Source organism: Pelobates fuscus, chromosome 5 (genome assembly GCF_036172605.1).
Source record: "Pelobates fuscus isolate aPelFus1 chromosome 5, aPelFus1.pri, whole genome shotgun sequence".
In the NCBI taxonomy this organism is placed as follows: Eukaryota; Metazoa; Chordata; class Amphibia; order Anura; family Pelobatidae; genus Pelobates; species Pelobates fuscus.
Genome location: NC_086321.1, coordinates 382,923,470 through 382,936,828, shown reverse-complemented (window position 1 = coordinate 382,936,828; position 13,359 = coordinate 382,923,470). Strand labels below are relative to the sequence as shown.

General features: G+C 49.8%; 1 protein-coding gene across 1 annotated transcript in view; it reads left to right on the top strand.

The window, feature by feature from the left end:
• The first annotated feature begins 5,352 nt into the window (after window positions 1–5,352).
• Window positions 5,353–13,359, top strand: part of COG1 (component of oligomeric golgi complex 1) — a 29,981-nt gene continuing 21,974 nt past the window's right edge. The window contains exons 1-3 of the mRNA XM_063456669.1: window positions 5,353–5,416; window positions 5,799–6,181; window positions 8,769–9,001. Coding sequence (XP_063312739.1) covers window positions 5,353–5,416; window positions 5,799–6,181; window positions 8,769–9,001 — 680 coding nt within the window. The remainder of the gene's footprint in view (window positions 5,417–5,798; window positions 6,182–8,768; window positions 9,002–13,359) is intronic.

Genomic DNA, 13,359 nt, shown 5'->3' with positions numbered 1-13,359 from the left:
CCAGCCCTTCATGTATCCCTATACCCCTTCCCAGCCGTTCATGTGTCCCTATAGCCCCCCCAGCCCGCATGTGCCCCCATTAGTTCCCCCCCAGCCCGCATGTGTTGCATTAGTTCCCCCCCCAGCCCCCATGTGTCCCATTAGTTCCCCCAGGCCCCATGTGTCCCATTAGTCCCCCCCCACAGCCCCCATGTGTCCCATTAGTTCCCCCAGGCCCCATGTGTCCCATTAGTCCCCCCCCCAGCCCCTATGTGTCCCATTAGTTCCCCCCCCGCCCCCATGTGTCCCATTAGTTCCCCCCCAGCGACCATGTGTCCCATTAGTTCCCCCCCAGCGACCATGTGTCCCATCATTTCCCCCCCCAGCGACCATGTGTTCCATCATTTCTGCCCAGGTGTCCCATCATTTCCCCCCCAGCCCCCATGTGTCCCATTAGTTCCCCCCAGTGGCGTACATACGGGGGGGGGGGGGGGGCCCGGACACCCTGCGACCCGGGATGTATGCGAGGCTGGCCCTGGTATCACCGGGCGGGCTGGCAGGCTGGCATGTTTGATGATATATTTCAGTAAATTCCCTTGCTTAATCAGCCCTCAGACAGTCACTGGGTTTATTGGGGGGGAGATAATATTATATACTTACATTAGGCCAGGGCCCGGAGCTGCTGCAGCTTTCTCCATGTGTTACTTCCAAGATGGCTTCCTGCGGACACTCTAACCCCGCCACCTGGCGCTATCAGCCAATGACGGCCCCTGAATCCTGCGGACAATCTAACCCTGCCCCCTGGCTCTATCAGCCAATGATGGCCCCTGAATCCTGCGGACACTCTAACCCCGCCCCCTGGCGCTATCAGCCAATGACGGCCACTGAATCCTGCGGACAATCTAACCCTGCCCCCTGGCGCTATCAGCCAATGATGGCCCCTGAATCCTGCGGACACTCTAACCCCGCCCCCTGGCGCTATCAGCCAATGATGGCCCCTGAATCCTGCGGACAATCTAACCCAGCCCCCTGGCACTATCAGCCAATGACGGCCCCTGAATCCTGCGGACACTGTAACCCCGCCCCTGGCGCTTTCAGCCAACGACGACCCTGAATCCTGCGGACACTCTAAACCCGCCCCCTGGCGCTATCAGCCAACGACGACCCTGAATCCTGCGGACACTCTAACCCCGCCCCCTGGCGCTATCAGCCAACGACGACCCTGAATCCTGTGGCCACACTAACCCCGCCCCCAGGCGCTATCAGCCAACGACGACCCTGAATCCTGCGGACACTGTAACCCCGCCCCCTGGTGCTATCAGCCAACGACGGCCCCTGAATCCTGCGGACACTCTAACCCCGCCCCCTGGCGCTATCAGCCAACAACGGCCCCTGAATCCTGCGGACACGCTAACCCCGCCCCCTGGCGTTATCAGCCAAAGACGGCCCCTGAATCCTGCGGACACTCTAACCCCGCACCCTGGCGCTATCAGCCAACAACGGCCCCTGAATCCTGCGGACACTCTAAACCCGCCCCCTGGCGCTATCAGCCAACGACCACCCCTGAATCCTGCTGACACAGTAACCCCGCCCCCAGGCGCTATCAGCCAAAGACGACCCCTGAATCCTGTGGACACTGTAACCCCGCACCCTGGTGCTATCAGCCAACGACCACCCCTGAATCCTGCTGACACAGTAACCCCGCCCCCAGGCGCTATCAGCCAACGACGGCCCCTGAATCCTGCGGACACTCTAACCCCGCCCCCTGGTGCTATCAGCCAACGACGGCCCTTGAATCCTGCGGACACTCTAACCCCGCCCCCAGGCGCTATCAGCCAACGATGGCCCCTTAATCCTGCGGACACTCTAACCCCACCCCCTGGTGCTATCAGCCAACGACGGCCCCTGAATACTGCGGACACTCTAACCCTGCCCCCAGGTGCTATCAGCCAACGACGACCCCTGAATCCTGCGGACACTCTAACCCCGCCCCCTAGCACTATCAGCCAATGACGGCCCCTGAATCCTGCGGACACTCTAACCCTGCCCCCTGGCGCTATCAGCCAACGACGGCCCCTGAATCCTGCGGACACTGTAACCCCGCCCCCTGGCGCTATCAGCCAATGACGGCCCCTGAATCCTGTGGACACTGTAACCCCGCCCCCTGGCGCTATCAGGCAACGACGGCCCCTGAATCCTGCGGACACTGTAACCCCGCACCCTGGCGCTATCAGCCAATGACGGCCCCTGAATAGAGAGGCCAATCGCATGCCTCAGTTTATGGACAGCTGACTCCGCCACCCGGATGGCAACTCAATGGAAATCCCTTCTTACAGGACAAACCAGCCCCAGATTAGGAACCTCTCCAAACAGCTATCAATGAGGGGGAGGGGCCGGCAGAACTCAAACCTATGGCCCAAGGGGTTACTATGGTGGCGGTTGCTATGTTATACTGGCTGCTATGTTACAGGTTGCCATGGTATCCTGGTTGCCATGTTATACTGGTTGCTATGTTACAGGTTGCCATGGTATCCCGGTTGCCATGTTATACTGGTTGCTATGTTACAGGTTGCCATGGTATCCCGGTTGCCATGTTATAATAGTTGCTATGTTACAGGTTGCCATGGTATCCCGGTTGCCATGTTATAATGGTTGCTATGTTACAGGTTGCCATGGTATCCCGGTTGCCATGTTATACTGGTTGCCATGTTATACTGGTTGCTATGTTACAGGTTGCCATGTTATACTGGTTGCTATGTTACAGGTTGCCATGGTATCCCGGTTGCCATGTTATAATGGTTGCTATGTTACAGGTTGCCATGGTATCCCGGTTGCCATGTTATACTGGTTGCCATGTTATACTGGTTGCTATGTTACAGGTTGCCATGTTATACTGGTTGCTATGTTACAGGTTGCCATGGTATCCCGGTTGCCATGTTATACTGGTTGCTATGTTATACTGGTTGCTATGTTACAGGTTGCCATGTTATACTGGTTGCTATGTTATACCGGTTGCTATGTTACAGGTTGCCATGTTATAATGGTTGCTATGTTATCCTGGTTGCCGTGTTATAATGGTTGCTATGTTATACTGGTTGCTATGTTACAGGTTGCCATGTCATAATGGTTGCTATGTTACAGGTTGCCATGGTATGCCAGTTGCCATGTTATACTGGTTGCTATGTTATACTGGTTGCTATGTTACAGGTTGCCATGTTATACTGGTTGCTATGTGTAACGGACCGTTTCAGCATAAAAGGGGAAAAATGCGTTTAGGCGATAATCCCCTTTTCCATAGACAGGCACAGCTACTGCAGAACATCAGAACTCACGAGCTGGATACGAAATAACACTCCGAACTGGAACCCCACGAACACTGGAACAGCTGAACAAGAAAAGCAGACATCGGCTTACACTCTTGGCAGTCAGCATACAATCCCATTCCCCCAAAGACCGAGACGACACATCGCTTTGAGGGTTAAGCAAGAACTCAAGACTGGGACACCCAGTCTGGCTTTTATTACAAACAAGTACATACAGGACACTCCCAGGGGGAGGATGAATTTAACCAATCACATGGATGTACCTCCCACACATTTCCTCCCCTTAGATTAGCACTTAACATAATTATACCGTACACCCTTTTCCCCAATTCCTGGATGTACCCCAAAAACAGGGGGTACACCTTTAAATTTTTGGCATTTTGGCCCTGCGGTCGGTCACAAACAAGGGAATGAAAACAGGCGAATTGCCTGTGTTATAGAGCCTGGAGAGGGTTTGAATGAATTCCCTTGTTTGTGGGGTTCTTTCTACCGAACGGCGGGTCATTCGGTAGTTTCCATACGAATTTCTGGAAGTATGGAGGTCTCAGCGGTGTTTGCCTAGTCAAGTGTCCGATTTTAGTTCCAGACACTCGACGGCAAAACACCGCTGTTCGGTAGTTTAAGATGGCCGCCGCCACGTGTTTGTTTCCCGAATGGCGGCCACCCAGAGGACAAAGGATACATTACACTGATTGCCAATTACCCGTTTGCAACATTGTTGCAAACGGTAATTGGAGGCACACTTAATCCTGGGTGGTCTGGTTGTTCGGTAGTTTCACTCAATACAATGAATGGAGTGATTCTACCGAACAATCAGATGAAGGCTGCATATATATAACCCAGGTAACTGCATACCACAATACATACATGACATTAAAGTATTAAAGGCAGGATTACTGTACTACGCTCCACAGTCTTAAAGGTACAGTAGTCCCAAAAGTTCCAATATGTCCATCGCTGCTTTTAAAGGGCCAGCAGCAGCAATACAAATTATTACCTGCCCAAATATAGTTTCTAAAGTGCAACACGTCCAGGGGCCATAGTCAGCGGGCAGGAGGCCAGCAGCCAGGCCTCTCCAGTTCACAGTGGCGAAGCTGGTTTCGCCACACTATGTTACAGGTTGCCATGGTATCCCGGTTGCCATGTTATAATGGTTGCTATGTTACAGGTTGCCATGGTATGCCGGTTGCCATGTTATACTGGTTGCTATGTGATACAGGTTGCCATGTTATAATGGTTGCTATGTTACAGGTTGCCATGGTATGCCAGTTGCCATGTTATACTGGTTGCTATGTGATACAGGTTGCCATGTTATAATGGTTGCTATGTTACAGGTTGCCATGGTATGCCAGTTGCCATGTTATACTGGTTGCTATGTGATACTGGTTGCTATGTTACAGGTTGCCATGTTATACTGGTTGCTATGTTACAGGTTGCCATGGTATCCCGGTTGCCATGTTATAATGGTTGCTATGTTACAGGTTGCCATGGTATGCCGGTTGCCATGTTATACTGGTTGCTATGTGATACAGGTTGCCATGTTATAATGGTTGCTATGTTACAGGTTGCCATGGTATGCCAGTTGCCATGTTATACTGGTTGCTATGTGATACAGGTTGCCATGTTATAATGGTTGCTATGTTACAGGTTGCCATGGTATGCCAGTTGCCATGTTATACTGGTTGCTATGTGATACTGGTTGCTATGTTACAGGTTGCCATGTTATACTGGTTGCTATGTTACAGGTTGCCATGGTATGCCAGTTGCCATGTTATACTGGTTGCTATGTGATACTGGTTGCTATGTTACAGGTTGCCATGTTATACTGGTTGCTATGTTACAGGTTGCCATGGTATGCCAGTTGCCATGTTATACTGGTTGCTATGTGATACTGGTTGCTATGTTACAGGTTGCCATGTTATACTGGTTGCTATGTTACAGGTTGCCATGGTATGCCAGTTGCCATGTTATACTGGTTGCTATGTGATACTGGTTGCTATGTTACAGGTTGCCATGTTATACTGCTTGCTATGTTACAGGTTGCCATGGTATGCCGGTTGCCATGTTATACTGGTTGCTATGTGATACTGGTTGCTATGTTACAGGTTACCATGGTATACTGGTTGCTATGTTCCCTGCGACCCTACAGGTGGCGCTGTCCCCACTCAGGTCACATGACCCTCTCTCGTTCTCTCTCTCTGAGCTGGCAGTCGCTGTGTTATACTGGTTGGCCGGCAGGTGGCGCTGTCCCTGCCCCCTCCCAGGTCAGGTGACCGGATGTTCCCTGTGAGCTGGCAGTCGCTGTCATCTTAGACAAATTCTATATCTATGGTTGGCACCATGCACTGTCCCCGCCCCCTCCCTCCCAGTGAGGTCAGGTGACCGGATGTTCCCAGTGAGCTGTCATTTGCTGTGTTGGTTGTACAGGTTGGCACTGTCCCCGCCCCCTCCCTCCCAGTGAGGTCAGGTGACCGGAAGTTCCCAGTGAGCTGTCAGTGGCTGTGTTGGTTGTACTGGTGGTTGGCACTGTCCCCGCCCCCTCCCTCCCAGTCAGGTCAGGTCAGGTGACCGGAAGTTCCCCGTCAGTTGCTGTCATGGCGGCCGTGGAGGCAGGCTCGCTGTTCCAGGCTCGCAGCGCGGAGGAGATCCGGGTGTTGGAGCGCGCGGTGCGGGCGGACATCGAGCAGAAGAAGGAGGAGCTGCGGCAGATGGTGGGGGAGCGATATCGCGACCTGATCGAGGCGGCCGACACTATCGGCGACATGAGGCGGAGCGCGGGCCGAGTGCTGGAGGCCGTCAGGAACATGGAGCGATCCTGCGGGGCCCTGGGAGCCGGGGGCCACGGGGAGAGAGGGGGGGACCAGAGCCCGGCCGCCATGGTAACTACCACTCCCAGCATCCCTGATAGTAACTACCACTCCCAGCATCCCTGATAGTAACTACCACTCCCATCATCCCTGATAGTAACTACCACTCCCATCATCCCTGATAATAATAACTACCACTCCCATCATCCCTGATATAATAACTACCACTCCCAGCATCCCTGATAGTAACTACCACTCCCATCATCCCTGATAATAATAACTACCACTCCCATCATCCCTGATATAATAACTACCACTCCCAGCATCCCTGATATAATAACTACCACTCCCAGCATCCCTGATATAATCACTACCACTCCCAGCATCCCTGATATAATCACTACCACTCCCAGCATCCCTGATATAATCACTACCACTCCCAGCATCCCTGATATAATCACTACCACTCCCAGCATCCCTGATATAATCACTACCACTCCCAGCATCCCTGATATAATCACTACCACTCCCAGCATCCCTGATATAATCACTACCACTCCCAGCATCCCTGATATAATCACTACCACTCCCAGCATCCCTGATATAATCACTACCACTCCCAGCATCCCTGATAATAATCACTACCACTCCCAGCATGGAGCGATCCTGCGGGGCCCTGAGAGCCCAGAGCTGGGAGAGAGGGGGGGGGGAGGGCTCTACACTTAAGTGGAGGATTCCCTTAACCTTCACAAACAGTCACATGCAAAGAAATAGAATATAAGTGGAGCACTGAAATACCTGTACAAACGAATACTAGATATATGTTGATGGAACCGTAATTACAATGTCCTGTAAATAATAAACAACCAAATCATATAAAAATAACATAAAAGATTCTACTGAATCAAAATAACATAAAATAAGTCCTTCAAGTAAGTCCAAAACGCGTTTCGCCAGTAACTGGCTTCCTCAGTTGGTGTAAATACTCGAATGCAGCCATCTCCTCTTTTATGTGGCTGTAATTGCCGGCAATTGAATGATTACAGCCACATAAAAGAGGAGATGGCTGCATTCGAGTATTTACACCAACTGAGGAAGCCAGTTACTGGCGAAACGCGTTTTGGACTTACTTGAAGGACTTATTTTATGTTATTTTGATTCAGTAGAATCGTTTATGTTATTTTTATTGTGATTTTTTATTTCACCCAATAAATTACTTCTCAACCATTTGGGAATCTTCCTATCTACATCTCTACTTAATCATTGGGAGTGGAGGAGACAAAGAAAGGGCAGTGGGTCCCCTTTAAAAGATCCCAAGGCGTTTACCACTAGAGCCAGGTGACCTTTTGGCTCTATTTTTGTGAGTTTGAAATTCATATGGTTTTTACTCTGTTTTACATCATATTACAAATATCTGCACTGTGATTTCGTTGTTTATTATTTACAGGACATTGTAATTACGGTTCCATCAACATATATCTAGTATTCGTTTGTACAGGTATTTCAGTGCTCCACTTATATTTTATTTCTTTGTATACAACTCCCATCATCCCTAATAACTACAACTCCCATCATCCCCGTTATAATAACTACATCTCCCAGCATGGAGCAATTCTGCAGGGCCCTGAGAGCCGGGGGGGGGGCCACAGCCAGGCCGCCATGGTAACTACAACTCCCATCATCCCTGGTATAATAACTACAACTCCCAGCATGGAGCAATCCTGCGGGGCCCTGAGAGCCAGGAGCAGGGGCCACAGCCAGGCCACCGTGGAAACTACAACTCCCATCATCCCTAATAACTATAACTCCCATCTTCCCCGATAATAACTACAACTTCCATCATCCACAGTATAATAACTACACCTCCCATCATCCCCGATAATAACTATAACTCCCAGCATGGAGCGATCCTGTGGGGCCCTGAGAGCTGGTAGCGGGGGCCATGGGGATAGGCAGGCCGCCATGGTAACTATAACTCCCATCATCCCTGGTAATATAACTGCAACTCCCAGCATCCACGGGGAGGCAGAGATAGCCACTATAGCGCGCCCATACAGCAACTCCCAGCATTCCAAGCCTCTGGATGCCTGTGCATACTGGGTATAGAAGTCATTGGTACAAAGCTTCTCATACAGTGTAATGATAAATAACCAGAAGGCAGCCCAGCCCACCTAGTCTTTGGCTGCCTGTGCATGCTGAATTTAGGAGAAATGGATGGTTGTCAGACACCTTATTATCTATAAAATGCAAATTGTCCAGACCTGTTATTTACAGCAGATGTTTCATGTGTTGTATTGCCTTTTGTTGACAGCAACTCCCAGGAAGCTCAGTCCATCACGTTAGGATTCCTGGATAGGCCAGAAGGTTCCCCTCGGTTTTAAGGAGATCTAAGGGCTCATTTTATTCCGGCTGCTGTGATGTGAGACATGCTGTGTATTTACAATAACTGGTCTATTCAGGGCAAATTAGTGAGTGTGAAACACTGGGGCCAACCTTTGAGACTTCTCTTTACACAATACTCAGCTTTTCCAAGTGTTAGGAGATGGATATTATATTCTGTAGAATCGGTATCATTAGATTGTCACAGGTTTAATCTGTGGTAACTTTAATAACGTACTGATCTGTGATATAACCCTAGGACTTTATTGTTGTTGTTTAGCCCCAGGAGAAGTTTTACAGCATGGCCGCTCAGATCAAACTCTTGCTGGAGATCCCAGAGAAGATGTGGAGTGCGATGGAAGCCTCTCAGTACCTGCATGCGACTCAGCTTTACCTGCTGTGCTGTCACTTGCATTCACTCCTGCAGCTGGACTCGTCCACGTCTCGCTATAGCCCGATCCTCGCTAGATTCCCCATTCTGGTGCGCCAGGTAGCAGCCGCGGGGACTTTCCGGTGAGTATTGTGAAATTACTCTTTAAAGGGCCGGTAATACCTTAGATGAAACTTTGACAAGTTCAGGGATAGCAGAGCTTGCTCCAGCAGATATTGTAAAACATGTGCATCTTGTGTTTCCTTCCTGGTCTCTGTATTGTCTTTAGCTATTAACATCCCACTTCACCCGCTCGTCATTCCAGAATTCGGGGTCAATTCGGGGGTGGAGCCATGGCTGGATCTCATATCTTACAGTAGTGATGGTGCGCAACAACAAAAATCGTATTCATTATGGACCTCTTATAGAGAGTGAAAGTAACCCTGTGTACATGAAATGAGGTGTTTACAGAGTGGAAATATTATAAATAATTGAAAAACAAACAGTGGTTGTGGTGAAACAAAACACAATCTGTAAGTATACTTGCAAACATGGAAATCACTCTGACACCTATTAAGGAGACAAACAGAAAGAGAGCTCCTAGTGCAGCATAGTAATTTACTTATAAATATATAGAATAAAGCAAACAGAGGTGCCTTTTAGGTGTTACACTCACAAGATTGGAGTGGTAAAAGCACCACTCGTTGCTATAGCACTCAGGGAGGATCAGCCCCTAGAGTGCGTGGGATCCGTGGAAAGGAAGCTTGCAATCCGGATCTCAGGTAAGTATACTTTAATAATAGCAATTTAAAAACAGCAAAACTTGTTGTGGAGGTAGTTAGTCCGCTCACCAGCCCCAGGAAACCGCAAAGAAAGTTCCATATACTCATGTAATGTAAAAAAAATCTTCCGGCTGCTATCCTGGCTGCTGTTGCCGACTGTCTCCAAATCACTTCCTGGTTCTGGGTCCGTAATGCATTTCGCCCCACCCACAGGGCTTTGTCAAACGGCTGATGCTTCCTCCCACTGTCCTGTGTCTTATATACACCAGTCCATGTTACCCACCATTTTAAAATCAATCCAAACTTTCTCATCAACATTTCAACTGATAGAAATGGGGTCTCAGATATTCAAAACTATGAATATAAAAAATAAAATAAATAAAAAACTAAGTTTTTTTTTTAAACTTGGAAAAAAATGGGTTATATTTCCTAAACCGATTTTTCACATATTTCTGTGGGCAATAAGAAACTCTACAAAAACTTATTGTATTCAATTGGCATTATGAATTTAAGTAAATATATGCATTTAAAATTCTAAATAAAAAAGACAATGTATTTTCTTAAAATGGCAGCACACATTCTCATAATACCACTAAAAGTTCATCTAAAAAACTGATTAGGGAACAAAAAACATATACACCCCTACATAAATGGGGGTAGTTAGCACTTTGAAACTTATTTCATGGCAGCTCATTTGTTTAGAAAAAAAGAGACAAAGAAACAACTACTTTTGAAAATACTTAAAACTTGATAAAAGGGGGTATATTGCCTAAACCAAATTTTGCACATATTTCTATATGTAATAAGAAATTCCCCAAAACTATTTTTGCTTAATTAGCATTGTGAATATAAATAAATATGTTCACGATGTAACAGTCAGTAAAAAATCTATACTACAAAAAAAAAAAAAAAAAAAAAAAAAAAAAAATATCCTTATATCATGGAAAGAGGAAAAAAAAAAAGCACAATTTAAGTTTAAAAATATAAAAACATAAATTTTTTTAAAATACTACAGAAAATTACAAAGTTCAAAATCTTTGTTAAGACCGGACCGAGTTAGTGTTTCCATTTGGAAGATCCATCTCATCTCCTCCTGTCCGATCTTACGAATAAAATCACCTCCCTCCAGTCCCGCTGTACCTTCTTAATGCCTATGAACTCTAGTCCCTGTGGATCCTGTCCATGCACTTTCTTAAAGGGACACTATAGTCACCTGAACAACTTCAGCTTAATGAGGTTGTTTAGGTGAGTGCTACAGCTACCCGGAGCCTTTTTCTTGTAAGCACTGTATTTTCTGAGAAAATGCAATGTTTACATTGGAAGCTTGGAACACCTCTTGTTGCAGTCAGACGGCCACCAGAGGGACTTCCGAGTTCAGAGGCCCTAAAAAGGCCTCTCGTCCGATGCATTCTGGGTGAATACATCAGATGGGCTATCAGCACACAAAGCACTGTGAACGCGCTGTGGGCGTGGCTTCAGCTGACAGCTGAAGCCCGAACCCACAGGGATGCTGTCTGGCCACAATAGTGGTTGAAGGGGTGGGGGGGGGGGAAGACCTACTCTCCTCCCCCCGGCCCCCACCCCTGTGAAGCGGGTGGGGGCCCTAAAATTACAAATAAGGGGGGGACCTACTGTCCCCCCCGGCCCCCACCCCTGTGCGGCGGGTGGGGGCCCTAAAATTCACAATAGGGGGGGACCTACTGTCCCCCCCCCCCCGGCCCCCACCCCTGAGCGGCGGGTGGGGGCCTTAAAATTATCAATAAGGGGGGGACCTACTCCCCCCCCCTCCGGCCCCCACCCCTGAGCGGTGGGTGGGGGCCCTAAAATTATCAATAAGGGGGGTCCTACTCCCCCCCCCCCCCCGGCCCCCACCCCTGAGCGGCGGGTGGGGGCCCTAAAATTATCAATAAGGGGGGGACCTACTCCCCCCCTCCGGCCCCCACCCCTGAGCGGTGGGTGGGGGCCCTAAAATTCACAATGGGGGGGGACCTACTGTCCCCCCCCCCGGCCCCCACCCCTGAGCGTCGGGTGGGGGCCCTAAAATTATCAATAAGGGGGGGACCTATATTCCCCCCCCGGCCCCCACCCCTGAGCGGTGGGTGGGGGCTCTAAATACAAATGGGGGGGGGAGCCTAGTTAACCCTCCCTCCCCCCCCCCCCAAATTTTTTTTTATCTCCCTACCTACCCCCCTCACCCTAAAAATAATGAGGGGGGACCCTTTAACTAAAAACCTGTAAAGAAAAAAAATAAGATAAAAACAACTTACCATTCGATGTTTTCTTTCTTCTAAAATCTTCTTTCTTCAGCCCCAAAAAAGGCCAAATAAAAAGCCATAATAACCGACGCAATAAAAAAAAAAAACCCGAGCGCAAAATAAATAATCCATCTTCACCCATGGAGGGCTCCGCGCAGACTGAGCTCCGCAGGGCGGGGAAAGGCGTATAAAGCCTTGCCCCGCCCTGCAATTAGGCTAAGAACACTCTGATTGGTGGGTTTAAGCCAATCAGAGTGCTCTTTGTTACATAGTTACATAGTTACATAGCTGAAAAGAGACTTGCGTCCATCAAGTTCAGCCTTCCTCACATATGCTTTTGCTGTTGCTCTGTGTCATTTTATAAGCGTGGGAAAGTAATTTGGAATTTTCCCACGCTTGTAAAATGACACAGAGCACTGTGATTGGATGGATTTCAAGCCATCCAATCACAGTGCTCTTTGTCATTTTACAAGCGTGGGAAAGTTCTTTGGAATTTTCCCATGCTTGTAAAATGACACAGAGCACTGTGATTGGATGGATTTCAAGCCATCCAATCACAGTGCTCTTTGTCATTTTACAAGCGTGGGAAAGTTCTTTGGAATTTTGACATAACTAGGGTCCCCCCCCCTTTGTGTTTAGGGCCCCCACCCATCGCTCAGGGGATGGGGGCCGGGGGGGGGGGGCAGTAGGTCCCCCCCCCTATTGTGAATTTTAGGGCCCCCACCCGCCGCTTAGGGGTGGGGGCCGGGGGGGGGACAGTAGGGCCCCCACCCACCGCTCAGGGGTGGGGGCCGGGGGGGACAGTAGGTCCCCCCCCTTATTGATAATTTTAGGGCCCCCACCCGCCGCTCGGGGTGGGGGCCGGGGGGGACAATAGGTCCCCCCCCTATTGTGAATTTTAGGGCCCCCACCCGCCGCACAGGGGTGGGTGCCGGGGTGGGACAGTAGGTCCCCCCCCTTATTGTGAATTTTAGGGCCCCCACCCGCCGCACAGGGGTGGGGGCCGGGGGGGACAGTAGGCCCCCCCCCCCTATTGTGAATTTTAGGGCCCCCACCCACCGCTCAGGGGTGGGGGCCGGGGGGGGACAGTAGGTCCCCCCCCTATTGTGAATTTTAGGGCCCCCACCCACCGCTCAGGGGTGGGGGCCGGGGGGGACTGTAGGTCCCCCCCCTTATTGATAGTTTTAGAAAGCGAGCTGAGCTGTCAGTCAGACAGCTCAGCTCGCGAACGCGCATTCCGCGCACATGCGCGGTAAAGCGCTCAGGTTCTTCATAGGGCGGCTGTCAATGCCGCTCTATGAAGAACGCGATTGGTGCAGCGCGAAGCCGCGCATGCGCACCACATCGCGATGACGCTTCTCTCAGAGAAGCGTCCTATTGGGCCCCGCAATTTCGTCATTTTGACGAAAAAGGGGGCGCGGCATGGCTGGGAGCTCGGCGCTGGAACGGAGGTAAGTTTTTAAT